Source organism: Epinephelus moara, chromosome 24, assembly GCF_006386435.1.
Source record: "Epinephelus moara isolate mb chromosome 24, YSFRI_EMoa_1.0, whole genome shotgun sequence".
Lineage (NCBI taxonomy): Eukaryota > Metazoa > Chordata > Actinopteri > Perciformes > Serranidae > Epinephelus > Epinephelus moara.
The window spans coordinates 20070069-20092467 of record NC_065529.1 but is presented as its reverse complement, the minus strand read 5'-3'; the positions used below and the strand labels follow the sequence as shown (position 1 = coordinate 20092467).

General features: G+C 43.5%; 1 protein-coding gene across 5 annotated transcripts in view; it reads left to right on the top strand.

Annotated features, from left to right (window-relative positions):
- LOC126385438 (plexin-A1-like) overlaps positions 1 to 22399 on the top strand; it is a 294361-nt gene that overhangs the window by 254444 nt on the left and 17518 nt on the right. For 3 of the 5 annotated variants that reach the window (XM_050037151.1, XM_050037154.1, XM_050037150.1), the window contains exons 16-23: positions 3161 to 3328; positions 7163 to 7256; positions 8285 to 8521; positions 10402 to 10545; positions 11888 to 12122; positions 16813 to 16961; positions 19053 to 19309; positions 22223 to 22289. In XM_050037151.1, coding sequence (XP_049893108.1) covers positions 3161 to 3328; positions 7163 to 7256; positions 8285 to 8521; positions 10402 to 10545; positions 11888 to 12122; positions 16813 to 16961; positions 19053 to 19309; positions 22223 to 22289 — 1351 coding nt within the window. The remainder of the gene's footprint in view (positions 1 to 3160; positions 3329 to 7162; positions 7257 to 8284; positions 8522 to 10401; positions 10546 to 11887; positions 12123 to 16812; positions 16962 to 19052; positions 19310 to 22222; positions 22290 to 22399) is intronic. The other 2 variants (XM_050037155.1, XM_050037152.1) reach the window with 1 other exon arrangement.

Here is a 22399-nt window from a genome sequence, read left to right as displayed (position 1 = left end):
ATTAGTTTAAGTGTATACTATATTTAGAATATTTTTACCGCTTTACCTTGTTGTCAGACAGCCTTTTCTGACAGGGAATTGAAGCCATTTTATCAAAGCAACCAGACTCCATTGACAAAAACAGTAATTTTCCTTAGCAGAACACTGGAGTTGTTGGTCTATTGCTGCCTCGACTGAAGGACACTGAAGGACCTAGCATTCAACATCTTTGCATTTAAAAAAATAATTAAAATTTCATACAGTGTTACTGTAAATCGATTCGGTATCACAAAACATAATATCATGATACTCAAGTCTGTCGATATTTTCTTACATCCCTAGAGCATAGTATTGGCATGCAAAAGTGCTGCTGTTTGTAGAGGTATATAAAGAGGCAATTTTTACTGAGAAAATGGAGTTTACACTTCCACTGCACTGTTCTTGAGGTAGGTATTGTGTTGATTAAAGCTCCAAGAGGTGGCGAACAATGTGCAAGCGTCATTACTGTTGTAAAACACTGTCATCAAATGAAGCTGATTTTGTTACTGAAATATTGGGTTAAAGATGTATAAATATGTCGCTGTGACTGAAATTTTCTTTTTGGCTTCTGCTCTTCCGTAGACAATTACAAGTCATAATGATTTCCCCACCCATCTTTTCCTTCTGCCATCTGCCATCTTTTCCTGTTCTGCAGTGTTTTGCTAATTACAGTTAATCACTGTTTAAAAAGAAAAAAATCACCTTTTTTCCTGGTCGCTGCTTTTGATTTGCAGAAGGTCTGAAAAACGCTGTTGGCAAGAGGATGACCTGCAGTCCTGTAATTCACGGCAATTGCGAGAATGACAGTGTAGCTATTTCTCTGATATCATTGTTCAGTTTTGCTGTGAATGACTAAAGTGCATGGCCCGTGTTTTTTTGTTTTTTTTGCCAGGAATATGACTATAATTTGGAAGGAATGATATGCTGTTGCTGGTAATTGGCAACTCACATTTTTCCTGCTTTGAACTCATGTTTGAAATACGTATATTTTTTTTCTTCCCTTTTTTAGTTTTAAAATAATCTGCCACCGTTATCTCCCGTTGTCACTCAGTCTGCAAGAGATTGTGCCAGGATTTGAAGAAGAGGAGACAAAGATCCAATTTGATATGACTCTAATTCCTCCAGCCAAGAACTCTATTGTTTCTTTGAGTCCCTTCTTGGCAAAGTGACAGCAAACTGCACTCCGGACTAAATCCACTCATGTGTGGTGTCTGGCAGATGGCAGAGAAAAGAAACCTCGCAGAAAAGATTGTCAGTGAACTAAAACAAACACCTTTGTACTGAGATGAATTTTCAATGACTACTGGTAACAGGGAGAACTCCTCTTATGAATTTCTCCATTGTAGCTGAGGCACCAGTCCAGAGTTTTTCTTGTTTCCATCTTTCTTGTTTCTCTTTTTCGAGCAAATTCTCTATAACACTGGTGTTTTTATTATAGTGGTTCCCTTCTCTCAGGCAACAAGTGACAGGTTAAACTAATGAGCTTGGACCTATCAAGTTCTTTTTGTATCATATCAAAAGAAAAAGTAAAGGCCAATTGAAAGCTCTGTAGCACATCCCGAGAAAGGTGAACATAATAGTCTTGGCCTTTCATTCACTGAGCAGCAATAACCTTTATGGCCAAAGTAATGAACTGGTTGAGTCCATCTCTTTAATGTGTCTTTGTATTCAGTGGGGCCTCCGCTTTAATCAAAACCTATTTACCCCAAGTCACTCATCCTCTTATCTCCCTCTGCAACCCAATTTCTTTCCTTCTCTTTTCTTTCTTTCTGTATCCCCTCTTGGCTTTCTTTTGTGTGGCCGCAACCTTGTCAAAAATACGTACGCGACACCACAGGCGCTCTCGGCAGCAACAGTGTTTTGAAAATGGTTGCCGTGGAAACGCAGCACTAGTGGAATGTGGAAAACCTTTTTTTTTTCATATCACCCCTCGTTTTTTTTCTTCTATCTTCATCCCCTCTTCAGTCCTCTCTCGGTCTGAGGACGCTGTCGAAATTGCCTCCTGGGAGACAGCAGGGAAGTGTCCAACAAAGGCGCACGATTCCCCCGTTATTTTATTTTTTATTTTTTGCTTTCTTTCGCCATTTTCACTCAGTATCCAAATCCAACCCCACCCCATCCCATGCCGCTGGGATAGAGCTGCCAAAATAGGTTCTCACTCTTTCATCTTCTCCATCATCTTCCGTCTTTCTGTGGATTTCACTTTCACAGCAGATAACGGGGGAGGATTTGTGTACGGATCAGCTTGTTCTACTCATGTTCGAAATTTCACACTGCGCCGCCTGCCATCATGCCAGCACAATGCACAGACACACCTCACACTCGCGGTGCTCTGTAGGATGTTAGCAGACGACGAGTGACACAAAACACAGACTTACACAGTGTTAATCTTCTACCTGCAAACTGTATTTATATGCAAATGTAGACTTCACACCTGCTCGACACACTGTTTACGCACATACTGTACGTAGATACGTGAACACACATGCTGTCTCACAGGTAGCCATCCTCCCGCCGCTTGGCCAGCGGTGTCTCCCCCTTGACAGGGGGAGGGGTTGGTGCAATGAGCCACTGGAGTGGAGCACAAAGTTTCTGGCAGAGGCACAGTTTCCCAGCAGGTCACAGCTGGCTGCCTGTCTGCTAGGGAGGGAGTTACATCACACAGAGAGACGACCAGCCTGATCTGCCACTTCAGATCTATCAGCCAGAGAAAGCGCAGGAGGGAAGGAGAGACAGACAGAGAGAGAGAGAAGGAGAGAGGGAGCTTTGAAGTACAGCACTCTGTGATTCAGGCTGATGAAACCCCAGCTGGACAGACTGAAAGACATTGGCCTTGTGGATAGGCGACTGTGTCACCATTATGTGTGTGTGTGCGCCTTTTTGTCGCATCTGATAAATAATTTATGAGTTATTTAAGGGATGAAGTAGGGTTTTTTTTTTTCCTCGGGACTCACTTCAGTTTTTATTCTGTGTGTCTGTCTTACAGCCTGTCAGAGAGTCAGCTCCCCAATACCCAGAATCATTTTCAGGACCTCCTGGTAGCACACAGTCCACTTTAAGAGAGACCATCAACAATCTTTGTATGTAACATCTCTCTTTATCTCCTGTCCTCCCATTCTTTCCTCATCTCCTGCTCTCTCAGGCGGAGCAGCAAGGAGATAGTGTGTGTGACCCCGGCGGGACAAGCCTCAGGCACCACTCCAGTCATGGTGGACATCAACTCTGCTGAGCTGAGGAACCCAGAGGTCAAGTTCAACTACTCAGACGATCCCACCATTCTCAAGATCGAGCCCGACTGGAGTATCGCCAGGTGAGGACACAGTCAGGGCCCTTCCTTCTGTTAGTCTGGGTGCAGCAAAGATAAACCCTTTGCATGGACATGGAGGATTTTCTGTTGGGCATGGAAGCTTACAGCAGTCTCAAAACCAAGATTGCGTGATTTATTATTCCCAATATTGCATACATCGTACATATCGACCCTGAAAGGAATTCACACAGAATAATTCAGAGGAAAGGTTTGAAAACTGAGCAAGATCGGCATATATTGGTGTATTTTTAGCTTACTCTATCAATATAGAATGTTACACAATTATTTCATTATCTATAATTCATATCAACACAGTATTTGATCTACGATTCTGCTTGATGTACAGCTATAGTACAGATACAAATGCATCAATACATTATTAAATCTGTGGTGGTGGTTGTGCTGTACTTGAATGCCCTTTTTTCAAGGGGCATAGCCAACTAAACTGAAATATGAACTCTCTGTAAAATGTGATAAATGTATTATTCTGCTGGCATACTCCGCGACTGGGTCTCGAAGAAAAAAACAACAACTAAACATTCTTCTCCATTTTCACACTGGTTTGCTTTTCAAAGGCACATTATTTATTCTGTTTATCTTTATGTTTCAAAAAGTAAATCTTTGAGAGCAGGAACAGCAGTAAAGGAGGCTCCTGAAGCACTGCGCTGCTACAGTTGATGAGCTGCAGCAGAGATGTATCTGTAAATATTACTTGACTTATTGAAATGAGACTACATAGCCACAGGAAGATTTCCTGTGCAAACACAAGCTGTGTTGTGGAGGGGGGGGCGGGGGGGCTTGGAGCTTCCAAGTGCTAATGGGCTCACTAGCATGACCTAGAAACTCCTCTACTCCTTTGCTCAGAAATGAAGCCAGCACATACACACAAACACACTGTTGACTGTCTCATTTACTTCAAAAGTAGAGTTCCAGGAACATGTCATTGAGTTTTATTCAGTGTGTTTTTCTGTTGCATTTACTTAAAATTCTCAAATACAAGCTGGTATTCAAATAATAGACAGATCCCCAAAAATAGTCAGGGATGTAGTCCATATGAAAAGTAAAGGCTGAACATGAAAAAGACCTGCACAAGTTGCATGTCACAGTCAGTCACTGCTGATTTGCTGATTCTCTTTAAAAGAAACACTGTGTCATATTAAAAGCCTATCAAGAAGGGGGAGAGGTGGGTCATATATTTATTGTTATGTCATTAAACTTACTAAGACTGAGTGACATGTGCGGCGTCTTTGATTAAAATGACAGATTTCACTCAATGTGAACATTGTTGGAAACTTTACAAAACGTATAACATCGGTCCAGTGGTTTTTAGATATTTAATGCAAAAAGTTACATATTTTTAGGGCAACTGTAGCTTGTATACAATATATTTCAGATATTTGTTCAGGAGTACCTGTTAGAACAGCCCACATTGGATATTTCCACCAGACACGTTGTCAGTTCAGACAGTGTATCAATCCACTTCTGCAGCATTGCAGGGGGTTGAGGTGAAAATGGGAGCCACATTTAAAACTCTGCAGGGACACTAAGTCTCTCATCATGCAAAAGAGGTGTGAGAGGATGAGAAGTCTCATTTGGAATAGGATGAATAAAATAGTTGAGGGTAGGCAAGGGGAAACGAGAATGAAAGTGTTGGCTCCAGCCTTGGGGGGAAATAACCTCGGCACTCGGCTTGTGTTTGGTGTTTCACTCAGCACTCCCAGAGGAGGAGGTGCGCGGTTCTCCAGGCCAATCACGCTTTTATTTACCAAGCTATTTTGTCGCCGCGTCCCCTTTGGTGACCCTTTTTGCCGGGGCAATTTGGAACAGTGCTGAGACTCCCCTGTCCAAAACACAAATCTGACACGACTCAGACTTGTTCCCTTCCCTTCAGGAAGAGGTTCTCGCGCTAACAACACTGACACATGGCAGTGCAGAGATTGCGTGACACTCCATCTTGTTTAAACAGTGTAATACAGTGCACTGTGTACACCATTATAGTGTATGTGTGGAACAGATTCTTATCCTACGTCTGTTAAGTGTTGCCACATACTGATACTGATTTTGAGCCACCACATGTCCACAGCTCCATGTTGTGCTATTCCACCAACAACTATAACTATATGTAAATCTCCTAAATTCCTTTGTTTGCTTTTCACACCAGTCTCTATTCACCACGTCAACATCTGTCGCCCTCCATTAAACCTCTCAAAAGCACTAAGCCCTCTTTCACCTCTCTTATTTTGCTAGCTCTGGAATCATTCCCAGGGCCACTTTTACCTTAAGGCCTGGGACTGGACTCAGCTCCCTCCCTCAGACAACAGCTCCATCTGGCCTCAGAAAAGCACAGCCAACTCCCTGGATGTGGATGATTTGTCTTGTGTGACCTGTGTCCATGTATATTTACATTTTAGGATGCTCTAGTTACACCATGTAATTGATGCAATGTTTAGTTTAGTAGATCTCAAGCTGCAGCTGGTCAGTGAAAAAAAAAACATTCTTGAGGAAGAGCTTTCTTTCAGTTATATAGATTAAACTCGATGTATTGTGACTTTTTCCATTTGGATGCATAAAATGACAATATCAGCACAAACATGATATGTCGCACACTCCCCTGCCCATCCAGACCACTCTTATTTTCTTTCTTTGGCAATAGTGTGTGAGGCAAAGCGTATTTTTCTGCAGGGCGCCAGACCACGACCACTAAGTCACATTTTGCGACCATGGAGCACTAGTATATCGCATTAGTGCTCCATGGTTGCAAAATGACATTAATATATACACTGGAGAGCTGTTTGTTTACTGCTCAGAGTAAATATCTCCTCATATTTAATGGCATTTCTTAAGAGGAGATATAAAAATTCAAGATATATGTCGTGCATTGCCACATAGCCTAAAAATATTGTGATATTATTTGTAGGCCATATCACCCAGCCCTACTTAGAAGGCTTTACAACACTTGAACTTTTTTTTTTGTATCATTGCCTGTATGGAACCCAGCAATATACCAGCCAGTGTATCATTTGCTTTTTTTGTTTATTGGTGCCATTGTGACTCACAGTGGCACTAGGCTTCAAACCTCACCTTACCCCCTTTCCAGTTTTTAGGTTGTATGCTAACTTATTTAGCTGCTGTCAGAACGCCTCACATCAGATAAAGTTCAGCCTCTCAGGCCAGCAGAGGCTGTTGAGAGGGCAGTGTGGGGGGAACAGCACTCTCACCCATATTACTCATGTCTCCACTGGTCAGCGTCACATAGACCTGAATAGGTCACAGGTGTAAAGGTTACAGAACATGTCAGATCACTGACAGCGGTGCAGTTGCCGAATGTATCTCATGCTGAAAAATACCGCAGTACAACTTTCATACAATCTGAAAATATCTCCCCTGGATTTCGAGAGGTGCCGAGGAGAGGCCAAAAACTTCAGCTCTCAGGAGTAATGCTACATATTCGCTTATTCTTCCCTCTAGCCTCCATATTGGTTTAAAGAAGCTTTTAACATTCATGCAAGGGCTTTAGCGTTACTGTCATTACCTGAAAATGGGCTTCCATGAATAAGCAGGCGAAAGGCTACAGCTGAAGCGAGCATTAATGGTAAATCGCCAACTGGAGGGCCCTCTCGGCTCCCACAGAGAACAGATTTATTAGCATTTATTTCCACTGATAGGCCTGTTGAATAGTGTATGCACTTGGACCCTGCAAGACAAAGAAGTACAGCAGGAGATACATGAATGTGTGACACAAGTGCACATAGAATTGTTTATAATTTCCCGGTACCATTGTATAATTGTGTTTGTCTTGATTCTCTCTACAATAAATTGTGTTATCTCTGTTTTTAGTGGAGGGACCATGTTGACCATTACTGGAACCAATCTGGCCACCATCAAGGAGCCCAAAATGAGAGCCAAGTATGGAGCTGCCAAGTCAGAAAATGTAAGTGGTCGGATCCAGACACCCGCACGCAGTTTTTATTGACAAAACAAAAAAAGCAGGGACTTGACTTGGCAAGTGAGACGGAGTGAGACCAATATAGACACACAGGTGTCTCTCCCTCTCTTTCACTGTCTCTCTGCTGTCTCCCTCTCTGTGGAAAAAGTGATTTTCAGACGATACACACACTCCTGGGACACAGACACAGGCGCACACACCTGACCCGCCGGTCAACCAGCCAAGGGCCCATTTTCTGTTTGTTTTTGATGTTGAATTTCCTTTTAGCAGTTTAACCTTTGAAATGTCAACCAGCAATAAAGCGGCTCTGGCAAATCCCCCTCTCTTCACCTAGCACCACGGGGCTTAGCTAACCTTTCTCCCGCTCTTAGCTGAAAGTAAAAATATCCCTTCCTTTTCCTTTGTCCCCCTCTCTGCATTCTCTTTTTCTTTTTTTGCTTGGTTAATGTTTCTCTTGACCTATAAACACAGTTTTGTTCTATGTATTTGTGTGTGATGGTGTTATGTGACATATAGAACATAACGTCAGGCTATAACATGCTGTGAAACTATTCAAAGGTCTCTTTAGCCATGCTGTGTTACTGTTAACAGCTACTGGCTGACCTCTCCTGTTTTCCTGTGAGTCATTACAGTCTAATTTGTTCTTCGGTGACTGATTTAAGTGTCGAACCCCACAGGGGATTTCCAGATGATATCAACACTGATTACAACACTGATGTTATTAAGCCAGCCTCTTCCTCATTATGTCATTACAAAGACATTTAATCACTCATATCACATAACCCTGTTTCAGCCATCATACATATAGTTGATTAACATGATCTTTTGCATACTCATTTTAAAATGTACATTTCTAACATTTCTTTGTAGACAGTGTAAACATGGTAGAAAGCTTGTTAGACAGGAAATTAGCTCACCTTGTAAAACTTAATTCAACTTCCTTTTTTCTCCACTGTTTCACTTCTCCTTTCTCCCTAATTTCCCTGTTACTCTCCCATCCTCCCCTTCTCTAGAACTGCACGGTTGTCAACAACACCGTGATGGTGTGTCTGGCGCCCTCTGTGGCCGGATCTGATAAAGGCTTCTCAGAGTCGGGGAGCAGTCCTGACGAGATCGGCTTTGTCATGGATGATGTGCGCTCCGTGCTGGTGGTAAACGAGACTTTCAGCTACCACCCAGACCCTGTGTTCGAACCTCTGAGCCCCTCGGGCATGCTGGAGCTGAAGCCCAGCTCACCGCTCATACTCAAGGTAAATTGCCTTGTGCTCTTAGAATTGATCTGTTTTGGCCTTGTCTCTACCTGGCTTTGCTTTACATCCATCATGTCCTTGACTTTGCTTCTCTTATTTTTTTGTTTTCAGCTTCCTTTCTCATGTGTACTACTTCAATCTCTATCTTTCTCCTCTCTACATGTCTTCCAATTCATCTTTTCTGTCTCGTTTCTTCCTATCCTCTCTCTTGCATCACCTTTCCCATTTTATTTCTGCTGTCTGTCCTTTCTCCTTTCACAGTAGACCAGGCATGACTGGGAAAATATGGTTCTTATAATGTCTGAATGAATGATGTCAGAATGGAGTTTATGGTGGTTTTCCCTCAAAGCTTTTGATCGAAGGTTACTCTGTAAAGGCGTGGAGGTAATGTCTCAGAACACACTAGGACTCCAGGACAAAAGAAGGTTAGCTGAGTGTTAGCACGCAGTTGACACATTAGACGAGCAGTAATAGCAGATAGCCGCATTCCAGTAATGTTGAGTATTGTCAGCAGCGTTAAAAGCTCAATCTCCCAAATAGTTATTTTAGAAAATGCTGCAGCGACCTCCCAGTCAGCATCCAGCACAACTGATAAAAGGCTGACAGGCATTTGAAATGATTTGCTCCACACATTTTCTGTACAGACACTTTACTCCCTCCTTCCTCCTGCTTTGAGAGTTTTCTTTCAACACAGCCGTCTTTCAGATGTGCCTCAACCTTGAAAGATGTTATTTCTTCGCCTGCTGTCTCCAGAGGGGTTTGGAGACCTTTAAGGGGAAAAAAAGTCGCTTCTAATACGCCCCCTTTAAAATCAGGTGCAAAGGAAAGTAATGTTTATAAAGTGGACCCATGCGTTGCCATGCCACCTGCTCAGATTTTTATCAGATAGCTTCTAAAGAGAGACTTCATAGCCATGTTTACTCTAAGCCATAAAGGCAGTACGCATTTGAATCCAGAGCGCATTTCTAAAGGCTTTGCCCCACCCACCCACGCTGTCTTTTGTCACTTCACCTCTCCCCTTGAACTTCAAAGCCTCAGGAGCGTCAGAGAAAATTATCGTGCAATTTCATGGAAAACGAAAGCCTTTTTTCTCTCGGCGAATCAGGGTGGAGTTTTAGAAATGAAGAATCACGCCTTTCCCCACTGTAACTTTAAATATAATTCTTTAATGAAAACCTCTGATTGCCCCACCGTGCTCCGGGTAAAGAATTGCAGAAATAAGCAGCAAAGAAACGGCATCCTATTAAATAATTGCAGAGAAATTAGACGTTCATCGAGATTTTCCAGCAATTATTTCCTCCCACTCTGCAAAACACAGCGAGTTAGGGTGAGGAGGGGTAGGTAGAGGTAGCAGAGGAAACGAGAAGGATGGTTTCTGTAGAAATTATTTATTGTACTTCCCAACACCCTTATACCACCAACACATTTTTACAATCCTTGGACAGCCTTTTTTTTTTACTGTTGCCAGCCCTTATCCACCAAATCTGGATCAAACACTCTAATAGCCGGTTGGCTAAATTTAGTCCAAGTTACATTTTTAACTCAAAAACTCATAGACTTGGGAATTAGGAAGTGTGGAGTGTGCAGAAGGTTCTTATATATTGGTGCCTGATCAGTCAGTTCTCTGCAGTGTTTCCTCCAGTGAACAGTGCAGAATAACTGTTGCCATGGCTACCTGCAGTTTTAAAGTACCTTGCACACTGATTAGAGCTGTGACTGAACTGTTGACGGACACCCGCCAGCCAATCAAAAACAGCATAAATCACAGTTGGGGTGAATCCTTTTGCTTTTATACTGTTTGATTAGTATTCCGTTGGTGTGGACCACCTCAGACCTAGACCTTATGTAAGTAACCAAAGCATGTGTACGTCTGTTTCCAGGGCCGTAACCTAATTCCCGCAGCCCCAGGAAACTCTAAGCTGAACTACACGGTGCTGATCGGGGAGACGCCCTGCGTTCTCACCCTGTCTGAGAGCCAGCTGCTGTGTGAATGGCCTAACCTGACCGGAGAACACAAAGTCACTGTGAGTAAAACTTTAATACTTGTCTACATGACTGTTTGTTGAATAGTTCCTCACTGTTTAATGTGTCTGTATTCATTATGTTAACATGGTTTAACACACACAGAGCAAAGCATGGGGCCATCTAGGTAAAGGCGTCCATATGCAGCCACATGAAACCTGAAAATGAGCATCAGCCCTCTCTGAGTTACTTTTTCCACTTTAAATACCTGTTATTTCATCACCCTGCTTGTTTTTTTTTCTTTGTCACCTCTGGAGCATCTGGCTTTCACATTTCTTTCAGCCACTCAGCCCGTCTTCCTCTATAGCTCCTGTTCTCAGTGCTGTTTCCGCTGAGCTATTCATCCCCCCTCTTTATGTCAATCCACTTCCTGCCTTTTCATTCATTCATCTCATTCTTCCCTTCCCATCCATCAGACCTAAATCTCTTTAATTACTCTAGATTTCTCGTCCCCATTCATATAGCCTGCACGCACATAAACACACACACATCCCGTCTCTTACACCGTTGGCGGTGTATGCGACTGTATTTATGTCTTAGAAGCTTTTGATCAGTCTCGTTTGGCTGCCGTCCTCCTCGGGATTTCAACAGTATTGATATTCAATAGAGACCAAAAAATGGCTAGTGGGCGTGAGAGGTCTGTGTCTATTTTTATCCTCCTCCATTTGGTATTTCATAGATATAAGCCAGTTGAAGAAGGAATAAAAGAAAAAAGAAGAAGACGGGGAGTGGGGGGACACATCCCAACGTTATTCACACGTTGTGCAGGCCAGAACTGTTTTGATGTGATATGGTTGAAAGTCAGATGGGTGTGTGACTCTGTGTACTTTTTTCACTGGTTCCAAAGACAGCCCTGGGGCACAGATGTTGCCTCCCCCAACCCAGATATAAAGGGTTTTGTGGAGTTTAGTTCTGGCCTGCACTTGGCTCGACTCGACACAGCTTGGTTTGCAAGTATAAATGCAATGTGGGATTCAGCACTGGCACCTTACAGAATTTTTTTTATCACTATACTGGATTTATACAATAGTTTATTGTAATTATAGGTTGTGCCCAGGTGTAGGTCTAACCTTGCCATAATGTGAGTGGAACTGTGGGTCTTGTAGATAAAGATGATTTAAAAATGCCAAAATAGTGTTTCTGTATGATTTCCACATCATGCATAGCGCACAGCTCTCAATTTGGTAGCAGCATCTGATTTATTTTCTACTTTATGTAACCATAAATGAAAGTGGTTTACAGCTTCAGCTTGGAACCCTGTCAAATGCTGCTGGAAACAGACCCACAGATTTTTTTATGTGGTGTCAAGAGAATGTAACTCTTCTGTCGGTGTCTGTCCACTAGGTGCGTGTTGGAGGCTTTGAATACTCACCAGGGACCCTGCAGATCTACTCAGACAGCCTGCTCACCCTGCCTGCCATCATCGGTATCGGAGGAGGTGGCGGCTTACTCCTGCTGGTTATCATTGTGGTGCTGATCGCATACAAGAGGAAGTCTCGGGATGCCGACCGCACCCTCAAACGGCTGCAACTGCAGATGGACAACCTGGAGTCCAGGGTGGCCCTTGAGTGCAAGGAAGGTGAGTTCGGGCCACATCTGGCCATAATATCGGTGTGACGCAAACTGCTCCAATCTCAGAAGTTACTTTCATACCGCTCTTCTAGTTTCTCTTCATCTTTCTCCTTAAAAAACTCCCCTGTCCCCAAATAACTTTCTGTAAATCTCTCCCTCGCTGCAGCTTACCTCAGAAGCTCCACAACTCCCATTCAATAGTCCTATCCATTTCTCCCTCGGCTTTCTCTTTCACTCTCTGTTTCTCCCTCCCTCTCACTGCCAACTGTCCCCCTGCTGTTAGGTGGCAGCGGTGTGTGTGTGTGCATGTGTGCGTGGGTGTTGGTGTGTTTCCAGAGGAGTACTTTGATCTGAGCCAGCCACCAGATGTTGGCTCTCCACCCCATGAGAGAGCTGCCTGGCTGGCCTCACTACCATCCACACTGAGAGAGGGAGGGAGAGAGAGATGGAGGTTAGATAGATACAGGGGCACAGAGGTGGGAAAGTGAGTGATAGTAAGGGGGGAGGGGTTTGGCAACGACTGAAGCAGGGGGAGAGACGGAGAGAGGGACTTACACAGCAGTACATTAGCATATATGCATTTGGCAAGAAGCTGCATGGATCCAGTGAGAGTCTACTGATGCTGTTACTGGTTTGTCTGGCAAGAGAGGGAGAAGCAGATGGGGAGAAAGAGAAGGAGAATACTGATAACCATGATCATCAGAATACATTTTTATTAGAGATCACTTCACTTGTTGCACTGCTTTAGTAAACCTCAAACGTAACAACATACATTTACTGTAGTTACTAGTATGAGGTGTCCAAAGATGATCTGACAGTTTGGATTTACCAGATCAAGGTGTTACAGGAGCACATCTGGACCCAACAGGCCCTAAAATGTTGAGTTGATTCAGGCAGGGCTCAGGCTTTTCTTTTCTTTTTTTTTGGATGGGGCTCGAGTCAGTCAGTCAAAATATTATACACATACATTTTTTTCAATTGCATTACACGTGACAGATCTAAAAAAAAAAAAAACAGTTCATCAATGTAGCATTGCATCTCAATAAATATAGGGCACAGATATAACGAATGAATGGTCAAAGTCAATGAAACATTGAATGACATATCCTGACTTCTCTAGTATGAGTCAAGCTTTAAAAAGGCTCCCCATACTGTATCACCAGGTTGTTCAGTGAATCATTAAGTTCTGGTGCTGTGCTCAGTGACGGCTGCTTGTAACTGTAAACCAATCAGGCCTTTGTAGGCATGATTTAAAACGGTGACATCATTTCACTCTTGTTAGGTACCTAGCAACATCCTTGAAACATTAAGGCCAAAAAAAAGGCTACAAAAAAGCAACAAGTGTGCATGAGATTGACATTGCTGCACAGGTTGTTGCAAATTGATTTACAAAAATAACAACACTTAAACCATAAGCATTAACTGCTCCTAGCAACCACTACCACAGCTCTTTTGGCGAATGAAAATAACGTCTGTGGGAAGGACATACTACTTACTACCAGACTGGTTAGGGCAACACAAAAGAAAATATCCCCTCTCTGAACAAAAAAATATCTTAACATATACCCAATGTCAGGGTGAATGAACGAATGAAGTTTAGTGAAATGCAGTCTGTGTATTTATCAGCAGAGACCCCGCCGTCTGCCCTTATCTTATTTTGCTGTGTAGGAGACATTCCTGGGCACAGCATCCAGGTGAGGTCAGGACTTTATAAAAGGTAGTGACCAAGTGTTGGACCGTAAACAGCAAGAGGAGAATACAAAAACTGCAGATGCAACGCCAAAGAAAAGTGCATATATAGCATGCGAAACGCCAAGAGGACAAAGCTTGTTTCAAAAGTGAGAGTAAATCTGGGGTTGACTTTCAGTTTCACAACAACAATTCCTGCATAGTATACCTTTAACTGTGCCAGTCATCTGCTCAGGGGGATAACTTTGCATGCGTGCACTTCACACCACTCCCCCTGACACTCAAGTCCTCATGTCCTGCTCTTTTGCAACTCCTTCACAACCACACACATAAACTCACACAGCAGGTCAAACAATGATTGGCTGGGGTGTGTGGCGGTGAGTCCAGGTGCCCTGACCCTGTCTGTCCCCCGCTGTCACCACTGTCTGGAAGACGACAACAGGATGGATGGAAGGAGGGGGATGGAGCAAGGGAGATAAATAAGGCCGACGACTTGTGAGAGGAGAAAGGGAGGGGAGGTGGGCAATGATGAAGAATGGATAGGAAGATTATGAGAGAGGGAAAAAAAATGAGGGGAAGCTGACAGTACTCTAGACAGCATTTTAAAGAGTGAAAGAGGGAAGGAAGTTGATGTGAGGGTAGCGGGAGATAAAGAAAGGTAGATAATGCTTTATATTGGTTGCAGGAGGAGATGGGTGGACAAATCAGAGGAGTGAAAAGAACAGGAAGTGATTAGAATACGTGGGGAAAAGTCTCGGCAAAATAAGCAGCAAACAGAAATGTTGCGGAAAAGCTACAACACTGAACATATAGATGGAAGAAAAGAGGTGTAGAGAAGAGATGGGGCAGGGTAGAGACTGATTAGAGATGCAGAGAGAGATGGATGGCACGTGTGAGCCAAACAAACAGAAAGATGGAGGGATGTAGCAGAGGACACGCAACCATAGGGGAGGGAGAGGTGACCTCTAAGATGTCACTTTGAAGGGAAGAAAGAGGGAGAAAAAGAGAGATAGGAAGAGAGGGATAGGGTGACACAAGCCATCTGTTAGTCTGGGCTTTGGTTCGTTATTTGTTTGGGTTGTGTATCCATGTGTTGGTCTATTTCGGGTGACACTATAGGGCACACACACACACACACACACACACACACACACACACACACACACACACACACACACAGTCGAGCTAGTGAAACTGTAAAGCTGTACATTTTCTCCTCAAGGGAGTTTTGTATTTATAAAATAGAGTCAAGTCAGTCCAGCAAAATATATGCACTATTGTATGGGATGTGAGTGAGAGAATGGATTTGATCCCATTTGTTCCCTCTGGATGTGACTTGTGAAGCCACTGGAGTATACAGAACGGGGTCAGAACACACACTCGCTGGGAATGGAAAATGTGTAAAAACACTGACACATGCACTCACATTAATCATCTGGGCACTAGGTTCTGTGTTCAGCTGTGGGGCAAGACAGGGAAATGTGTGTGTGTATGTGTGTGTGTGTGCGTGTGTGTGTGGCTGCTGGAGTACAAGTGTGCGAGGTGGCAGCGTGTAATGTGTGTGTACTCACAGGCTCATGTTCCTGTGTGCAGTTCCATCCTGAACTCCCCTCCAGCCACCGAGTACCACAACGCTTTCCTCTCTTCCTCCATCTCTTTCTTCCCTCCATCTTTCTCTCTGCTCAGAGAGCGATCACATAATGCTGCTTTTCACCGGCTACTCCTCCACACGCCTCCATCTTTTCCTCACTTTCACCTGTGCTGCCTTTTTTTTCTACTCTAAAACATGCTGTTTATGGAAATCAGTTTGACTGAGGCATGAATAGTCAGAGACAAGTTAAAGACTGGCTCTAGAGTTGATTTCAGCTTCTTGCAGGTGTTTAAAATTTGATTACCTTGCACTGTGACCACAGCTATCCATTCATTCTTCTCTTTTGTGTAGATTTTGATGTTTGAAGTCTTAATTTCCCCATTCTTTTGGGAAGAAAAATATAATGTATTTCTTCTGAGAACATTTAAAACTGGAGGATTTTAGTGATAGTAGCAATCCCTAACCTTTACATCTAAATAAATGCTTCTTTGCTACTTACCTTTGCCAGTTGATTCCTTTTAAACATACATGTTTCCTAAGAAAATCCCTCCTCTGCACATGAAGAAATAGTTTTACACATACAGAAGCAGTAGTTTGTTTGGGAAAAAGGTACCTAGCAGGTGAAAAAGGCCTCAGTTATAAAGTGTTTTGTGTCGGACCACTGCTGACAGAATGCTAAATGCCAAACTGAGGACTGATTATAAGTTGTCATTGAAGTCAAGTTATCAGTGTTGAAGGCTATAAAAACAAAACGGTATTTCAGTTAGGAACACTTAAGTCAAAGAAAACTGGGGCCTCTCTGCCTTTCCCAGGCGTATGCAGAAAGCCTCTTCTATGCACCTACGGCAGAGAAAGCACACCTCTCCACCCTTCCACACACTTACATGGAAAGCCTTAAGGCAGAGGGAGCACACCTCTCTGCCCTTCCATGTGCAAAAGAGGAAAGTCTAAGGCGGGGAGAGCAAACCTCCCTGCCCTTCCATGCGCCTAGAACACAGCAGCATTAATGACAGACATGACATTGATAAGTCAGGCAAAGCATGAAAAGGAGGAGCTGGGGTGGAGGCAGGTTGCAAAGCAATTTACAGATGAAGCAGCAACAGTAGGCAGGCCAAAGCATATTGGTTGCATAGAAAGGCGTCATGTGATCTATCAGCTGACTCCCTTCCATCAATCAGCTGCTCCATCAGTTGATTGACTGTTTGAGATCAGCTGATGTAGCTGGGATGTGAGCTGAGCTTGACATTGTGTCCTACCTGAACTGAACGCTATGCTCAATTTTTCATTCTTGTAGTTCAAGTCTGTATGTATTCTTTAGAAATTTTTATGTTTTTTGAGACAAAACGTTCAGTAAGATGACATTCATGATATGTTTATATTTATATATATATAACTGTTTTCTCATCCTTTCACTTAGCATTTGCCGAGCTGCAGACGGACATCCATGAACTCACTCAGGAGCTGGACGGAGCAGGAATCCCCTTCCTGGACTATCGCACCTACGCCATGAGAGTCCTCTTTCCTGGGATAGAGGACCATCCTGTGCTCAAGGAGATGGAGGTACGGGTCAGTAGAGAGCTTCATTCACACACACACATACACACACACACATACAAACTGACTGAATGAAGTTTTGTCATTAGAAATAGTCAGTTTGAAGATTGTAAGCAAATTGGTTCACCAAGTGAATAATTGGAACAAAAAACCTATCGACTGCTTTTTGATGTGATTGAAATTGTGAGAACTCAGAAGTTTGGGAGAACAATAAGCCACGAAAAAAAAAGCGAAGCATAAATTAAGTGGAGATTTCTGTTTTGATCTTCAAGTTGTTCATCTTCAAGATTTTTTAATGTTTTTTTCCGAAGTAATTTCTACAGGTTTGAAAAGGTTATTGCTTTTAAAGTTTGTTCTCTCTGTACTAGGGTGTGATCACATTAAACTCCACGCTGAGACCAAAACAAGTGAAAACTTAACAGTATTTCAACACAGTTTCTGACCAGAACTTTAGAAAACTTTGACTCTTTAGAGACTAATTTGGTAAGATGAAAATGTCCGTCATATCAGTGGTGGACTATCGGAACGTGTCGGCCAAAAACTTGTCATCTTCAACAGCTTGTTAGCCGAGAGGTGGAGGCAGAGGAGGCTTCAAGCCCAAAGTAGTAAAAAAAATTTGAGCGAGAGAAAATCTCAGGGCAAGCTTAAGTTTGATGTAATGCAGTGAAGGGACAATTCTTTTTTTGGGGAGTGAGCAGTGTCCGAACTCAGCCTAATTCAGTACTTTATTGCCACGTCAACACAGTTAATAGACATTTGCCCCATAGCAGCTTTTAAACAGACAAAAAACAACACACACATAAGTAAGTAAAATCTGTAAAACAAGAGCAGCAAAACAGTTATTACATTCATACATTCAAACGTGCATAATATGATAAAGTTCTGAATTGCTTTTTGCTGCTACATTCGTTTTAAAGCGCTTGTTGCTCTGTGCTGCTACCTACCTACCCAAGACTTGGTTCAAGTGATAGATTGCCTCTACAGGACCAAGCCTGTTTGAGGCTCCTGAAAAAGCAATGCTCACACGTTCAATAAAACACTCTCCCCTCCACTACTGCTCCTTTCTCAAGAGGGAACACTCTATCACTCACATGCAGCCGGGCTGTGTGGACACTGTAACGCAGCATGTACACGTACCTCCATCATTTCTCTGTATGCATTAGACTCTCACACATACATCACATGGAAATGCACACTCGCACACCGCTGACATGCATGTAAGGTGGCGGCTGCAGGGAACAGGCTTTGAGACATGCAGTATCTGCTCATGCTATCAGCTGTATTCCAAAGGGATAGTGTAGCGCGACATTGGATTTTCATTTGTATGGCCCAGGCAATCACAGGCCACAGTAGTGCGCTAGCAAGCAGATCAATTTCTTATTACAGCATGAAGCTCACATTCTCACTTCAAACCTCCCTTAGAGGGGGAGACCTGCCCGTTGCTTTGAGAGAGGAAGAGAATCGGTGGAACGGGGGGGCAGTGTGGGATGAAGGGAGGTAAAGGGGGAGCGAGAACTGGGGAAGAGGGAGGAGAGCATTGGGACAATAATAGGTTGTAAAACAAAAGTGCAAAGCCTAGCTTTATGGATGCATCTGTAAGCTGATTTTTCCCTGTATGTAGATGAATATATTGTGAGCGTATCTGCGTGTGTGCACATGTGGCTGTTTTGCCAATATACCCTTCATCTAATATTCCTCATTCTCACTCATACTCATAAATCCATTTCTCAACTATAACTCACACCCTCCTTTTCATCCTGAACTCAACCTTTGTATCTGCTCCTACCTCACTCTTTTCTTTATCTCCCTACCTCTAATATTTTGTCCTTTTTCCTTTCTTGTACCTTTTCTTTTTTCCTCCTTCCTTCCACCTCTCTCACTCTGCCTTCCCTTTGACTTTCCACCCTTCTCCTGCACTCCATTACCTTCTTTTCTTCCCTTTTCTCCCCACCACTTCCTGCTGAATTTACCACACCTTCATTCTCTCCCTCTATCCATGCCTCCCTTTCATTTTCTCTACTCCATGTCCAACCATCACCCACCATCCCTTTCCCCCTCCACTCATACTCCTTCCTATCATCACCTCTGTGCCCTCCTCTCCAGGTCCCCGCTAACGTGGAGAAGGCCCTGACATTGTTTGGCCAGCTACTGACCAAAAAGCACTTCCTGCTGACCTTCATTCGCACCTTGGAGGCACAGCGGTCCTTCTCTATGCGAGACCGAGGCAACGTGGCCTCCCTCATCATGACAGCACTGCAGGGGGAGATGGAGTACGCCACGGGCGTCCTCAAACAGCTCCTGTCTGACCTCATCGACAAAAACCTGGAGAGCAAGAACCACCCGAAGCTCTTGCTCAGAAGGTACGGAGAGAGACGGGTGGGCTTGGACTGTGCACAAAAACATGTCACACGTGCACGGATAGTTTCCCCACTGAGGGTTCAAGTTTAAGGTTACGTCCCTTTGTTTATCACACTTCTCACTGGTTTAGGGTGTCCTTGAGAAGAGGCACCCTACTGAAAGTGGGCACCTTTACTGTTTAGCCTTTGAAAAACAAAAACAGCAAAAAAGTTTTATTTTTTTGTCATTGCTCCCTATTTTGCGAGCCCTCCTATTGTCATGGAAATGATGCAAAACCAAGCTGATAGTTACAGTAGGAAGATAATTGAAAATGATACAAAGTAGAAGATGATGCTCTGAGAGAAAGTTAAGCGCTTAGTTTTTTCCCGTCCAGCTGAAGTTGTGGAGCAGGAAGGCAAGGGACTATAGCTTTTAGAGGCCTATGTGACGTTACCTCATCTCTATCTCTCAACCTTGTCCCTGTCAGAGAGGATTACACCCCTGAGCACACACACACACTCCCAATGGAGCCGCAGTCAGACACTGCTCTCTCCTCCTGCCTCTCACACACACAGTGAGAAAGGTAGAGAGTGGAAAAGAAGGAGGGGTGGAGATGATGTAAAGGAAAGGAAGAGAAGGATTTACATGGAGGGTGTGAGGGATAGAGAGAGAATGGATTGGTGAAAGGGAAAAGGGGGGAGATGTGCAGCAGTGAAGAGAAATAATGTGAGGTGAGAGAGGAAAAAGCAGTGAGAGAAAGGTGGATGGAGCAGAGGGAGGGAAATGGTGACTGACAGAAAGAGAGGGCAAATTTTCTTGAGCGAGACTTGGACTGGAGGCAAACTGATGTAGAGAGAGAGAGAGGAGGAAGGAAGAATAGAAAGGCTGAATGAAGGTGCAATATGGTGAGAGAATAGATAGGCAGAGGGAGGAGGAGAAGGAAAAATGAGCCTCTGCAGACAGTCGGGCAGGAAAAGATACACGTATTTAAGGAAAGACACAATTAGAGAAATGGCCTGTCTCCAAATAAATTGGAATTAGACATTAAATGATAAAAAAGTTGTGTTTTTTTTCCTCTCCTCCTTCTCCTCTGAGAGATATTTAATTAAAAATCTAATCAAATAAATGACTCTCAGCCAGTGTGCCTGTGTGAAGCCTTTTCCAATCCCCTCCTGGGGCGTACGGTCACAACACGCTGTCCCTGCTAACTACACTAGCCTCGGGAGCTGGCGTTAATAAGCTCGGCAATTATTACACATGGTTCACCCTGGTTTGGTCTTTTTCCTGCAATAGAACATTTTTTATTTTTAGACATGTACACAGAAAAGCAAAGGAGAAAGTCTTAATAATCTGCTCCCGTGTGGGTATACGTAGCCTATGGTGAAGTGATGCTCCTGCTTTGGGTACATTTGGCTTGATTTGCACATTATAGGCACAGACTCACTGTGTGTGGCCGGGCAAATCTCCATCAGCTACTCCTCCTGTAGCACATGTTTAAAAACTTTGTGACAGCAGGTTGCTGTGACGCCAAATGAGCTACAAGTCGCCCACTATCATGTCCTGACATGCCCAAAAGCGTGTTCTGTCCAGGTGTATTCGCCTCCATTGTCCTCCATCCCTCCGTTCCCTGTTGCCTCATTCTTCATCCGCTATATTTTGCTGACAGCCATGAAAAAAACAACTGCTCCACATACATCAAACAACACTCAACAGTCAAACGGGGAGGCTTGCGGAAGCGTAGGAGTTCACGTCTTGTTCCTGCTACAGGCCTTCACTGGTTTCACTACCACATTGGCCTAGTTTCCCGTGTTTTCCCTTTATTCCCTTACTATTCCTCAATTGTCATGAAAAACATTGTATTTCCTATGCAAAATTGACAAGAAAATATCTTCTTTTGTTGTCATTTCTCAACAGAATATACCTTTCTTCTCCTTTTTGCACGTAATAACAAAAAGACTAATATATATGACAAATGCAGGAATGTGGCCCAGTTAGACAAACCAGTAGTCCAGCAGAAGGCTCTCTTGCGCACCCCACATTTATCTAAGAGAAAACAAGGAATGCATAATTAAGATGTCCTGTTTGTCCCTAATATACAAAGGAAGGATGGTGAAAACAAGGAGGTAAATCTGAGGACGGCAAAGCGGGAGAAATAATCTCTTCTTTGGCCCTTCTGCTTTTTCCCCCGCATACCCTTAGTGCCGGTCTCCCTTTCAGCTGTTTAACAAATTAGACGCAATAAGTCCGTTAATTACAATGCCTTTTAATTGCTCTGTTTTCATACACTGGTTGTTCACGTGTGTCTGCTCAAGAGCGTGCACGTGCGGAGGTTCCCCTCATTACACGGCAGGTTTGTGATTAACGAGAGAAGTTAGCGAATTATACTAATTGCTGTATTTTTAATGAAGACGAGTGGGTTTGCTTGGAGGGGGAAAAATGTGTGTGGGGGGGTGCGGGCATGAAACAATGAAAGAAATGGAGGGGTTTGTTTTGCCAAGTTAATTTGTTTGCATGTGACGGTGGGGGGAGCGAAGGAGAGGAAGGGAAAGGGCTCGGTTGTTTGAAGGCTAACCGCGCAACGACTGATAATGCCGCGTGTTCTCTTTGATGTGCGAGCGTGTCTTAAATGCCCCCCCCCCCCCTTATGATGAAAGTGTTGGTTTATGCCCAGAGATCATAGCCAGGAGCGGTGCTTGTTTGGGTGCGCTTGTTGAAACAGGGAGGAGCGCTTTGGGATGACTCCAAAACCTCCCAGTGTCTTGTGCAGAGGTTTAGGTGCTGCTTAGAAAATCTAATTTTTGCTTTCTTTCCCTGTCTTACTCTTCATTCCCATCCTTTGACTGTCACTCTATAATTTTCTTTTACTATTATTCCCCTCTTCCCCCTCACCCTTCACCTTCTCCTTTCTCTCCCCCTTCCTTTCATCTCTCTCCCAGGACGGAGTCAGTCGCTGAGAAGATGCTCACCAACTGGTTCACCTTCCTGCTTTACAAGTTCCTCAAGGTAAAATTGTCTGTCACACACACACAGACACACACAACTTTTGAAGAAATACTAATACCGCTGCTGTTTGAGAATAGAAAAATGCCTCACCAACACATACACACACACAC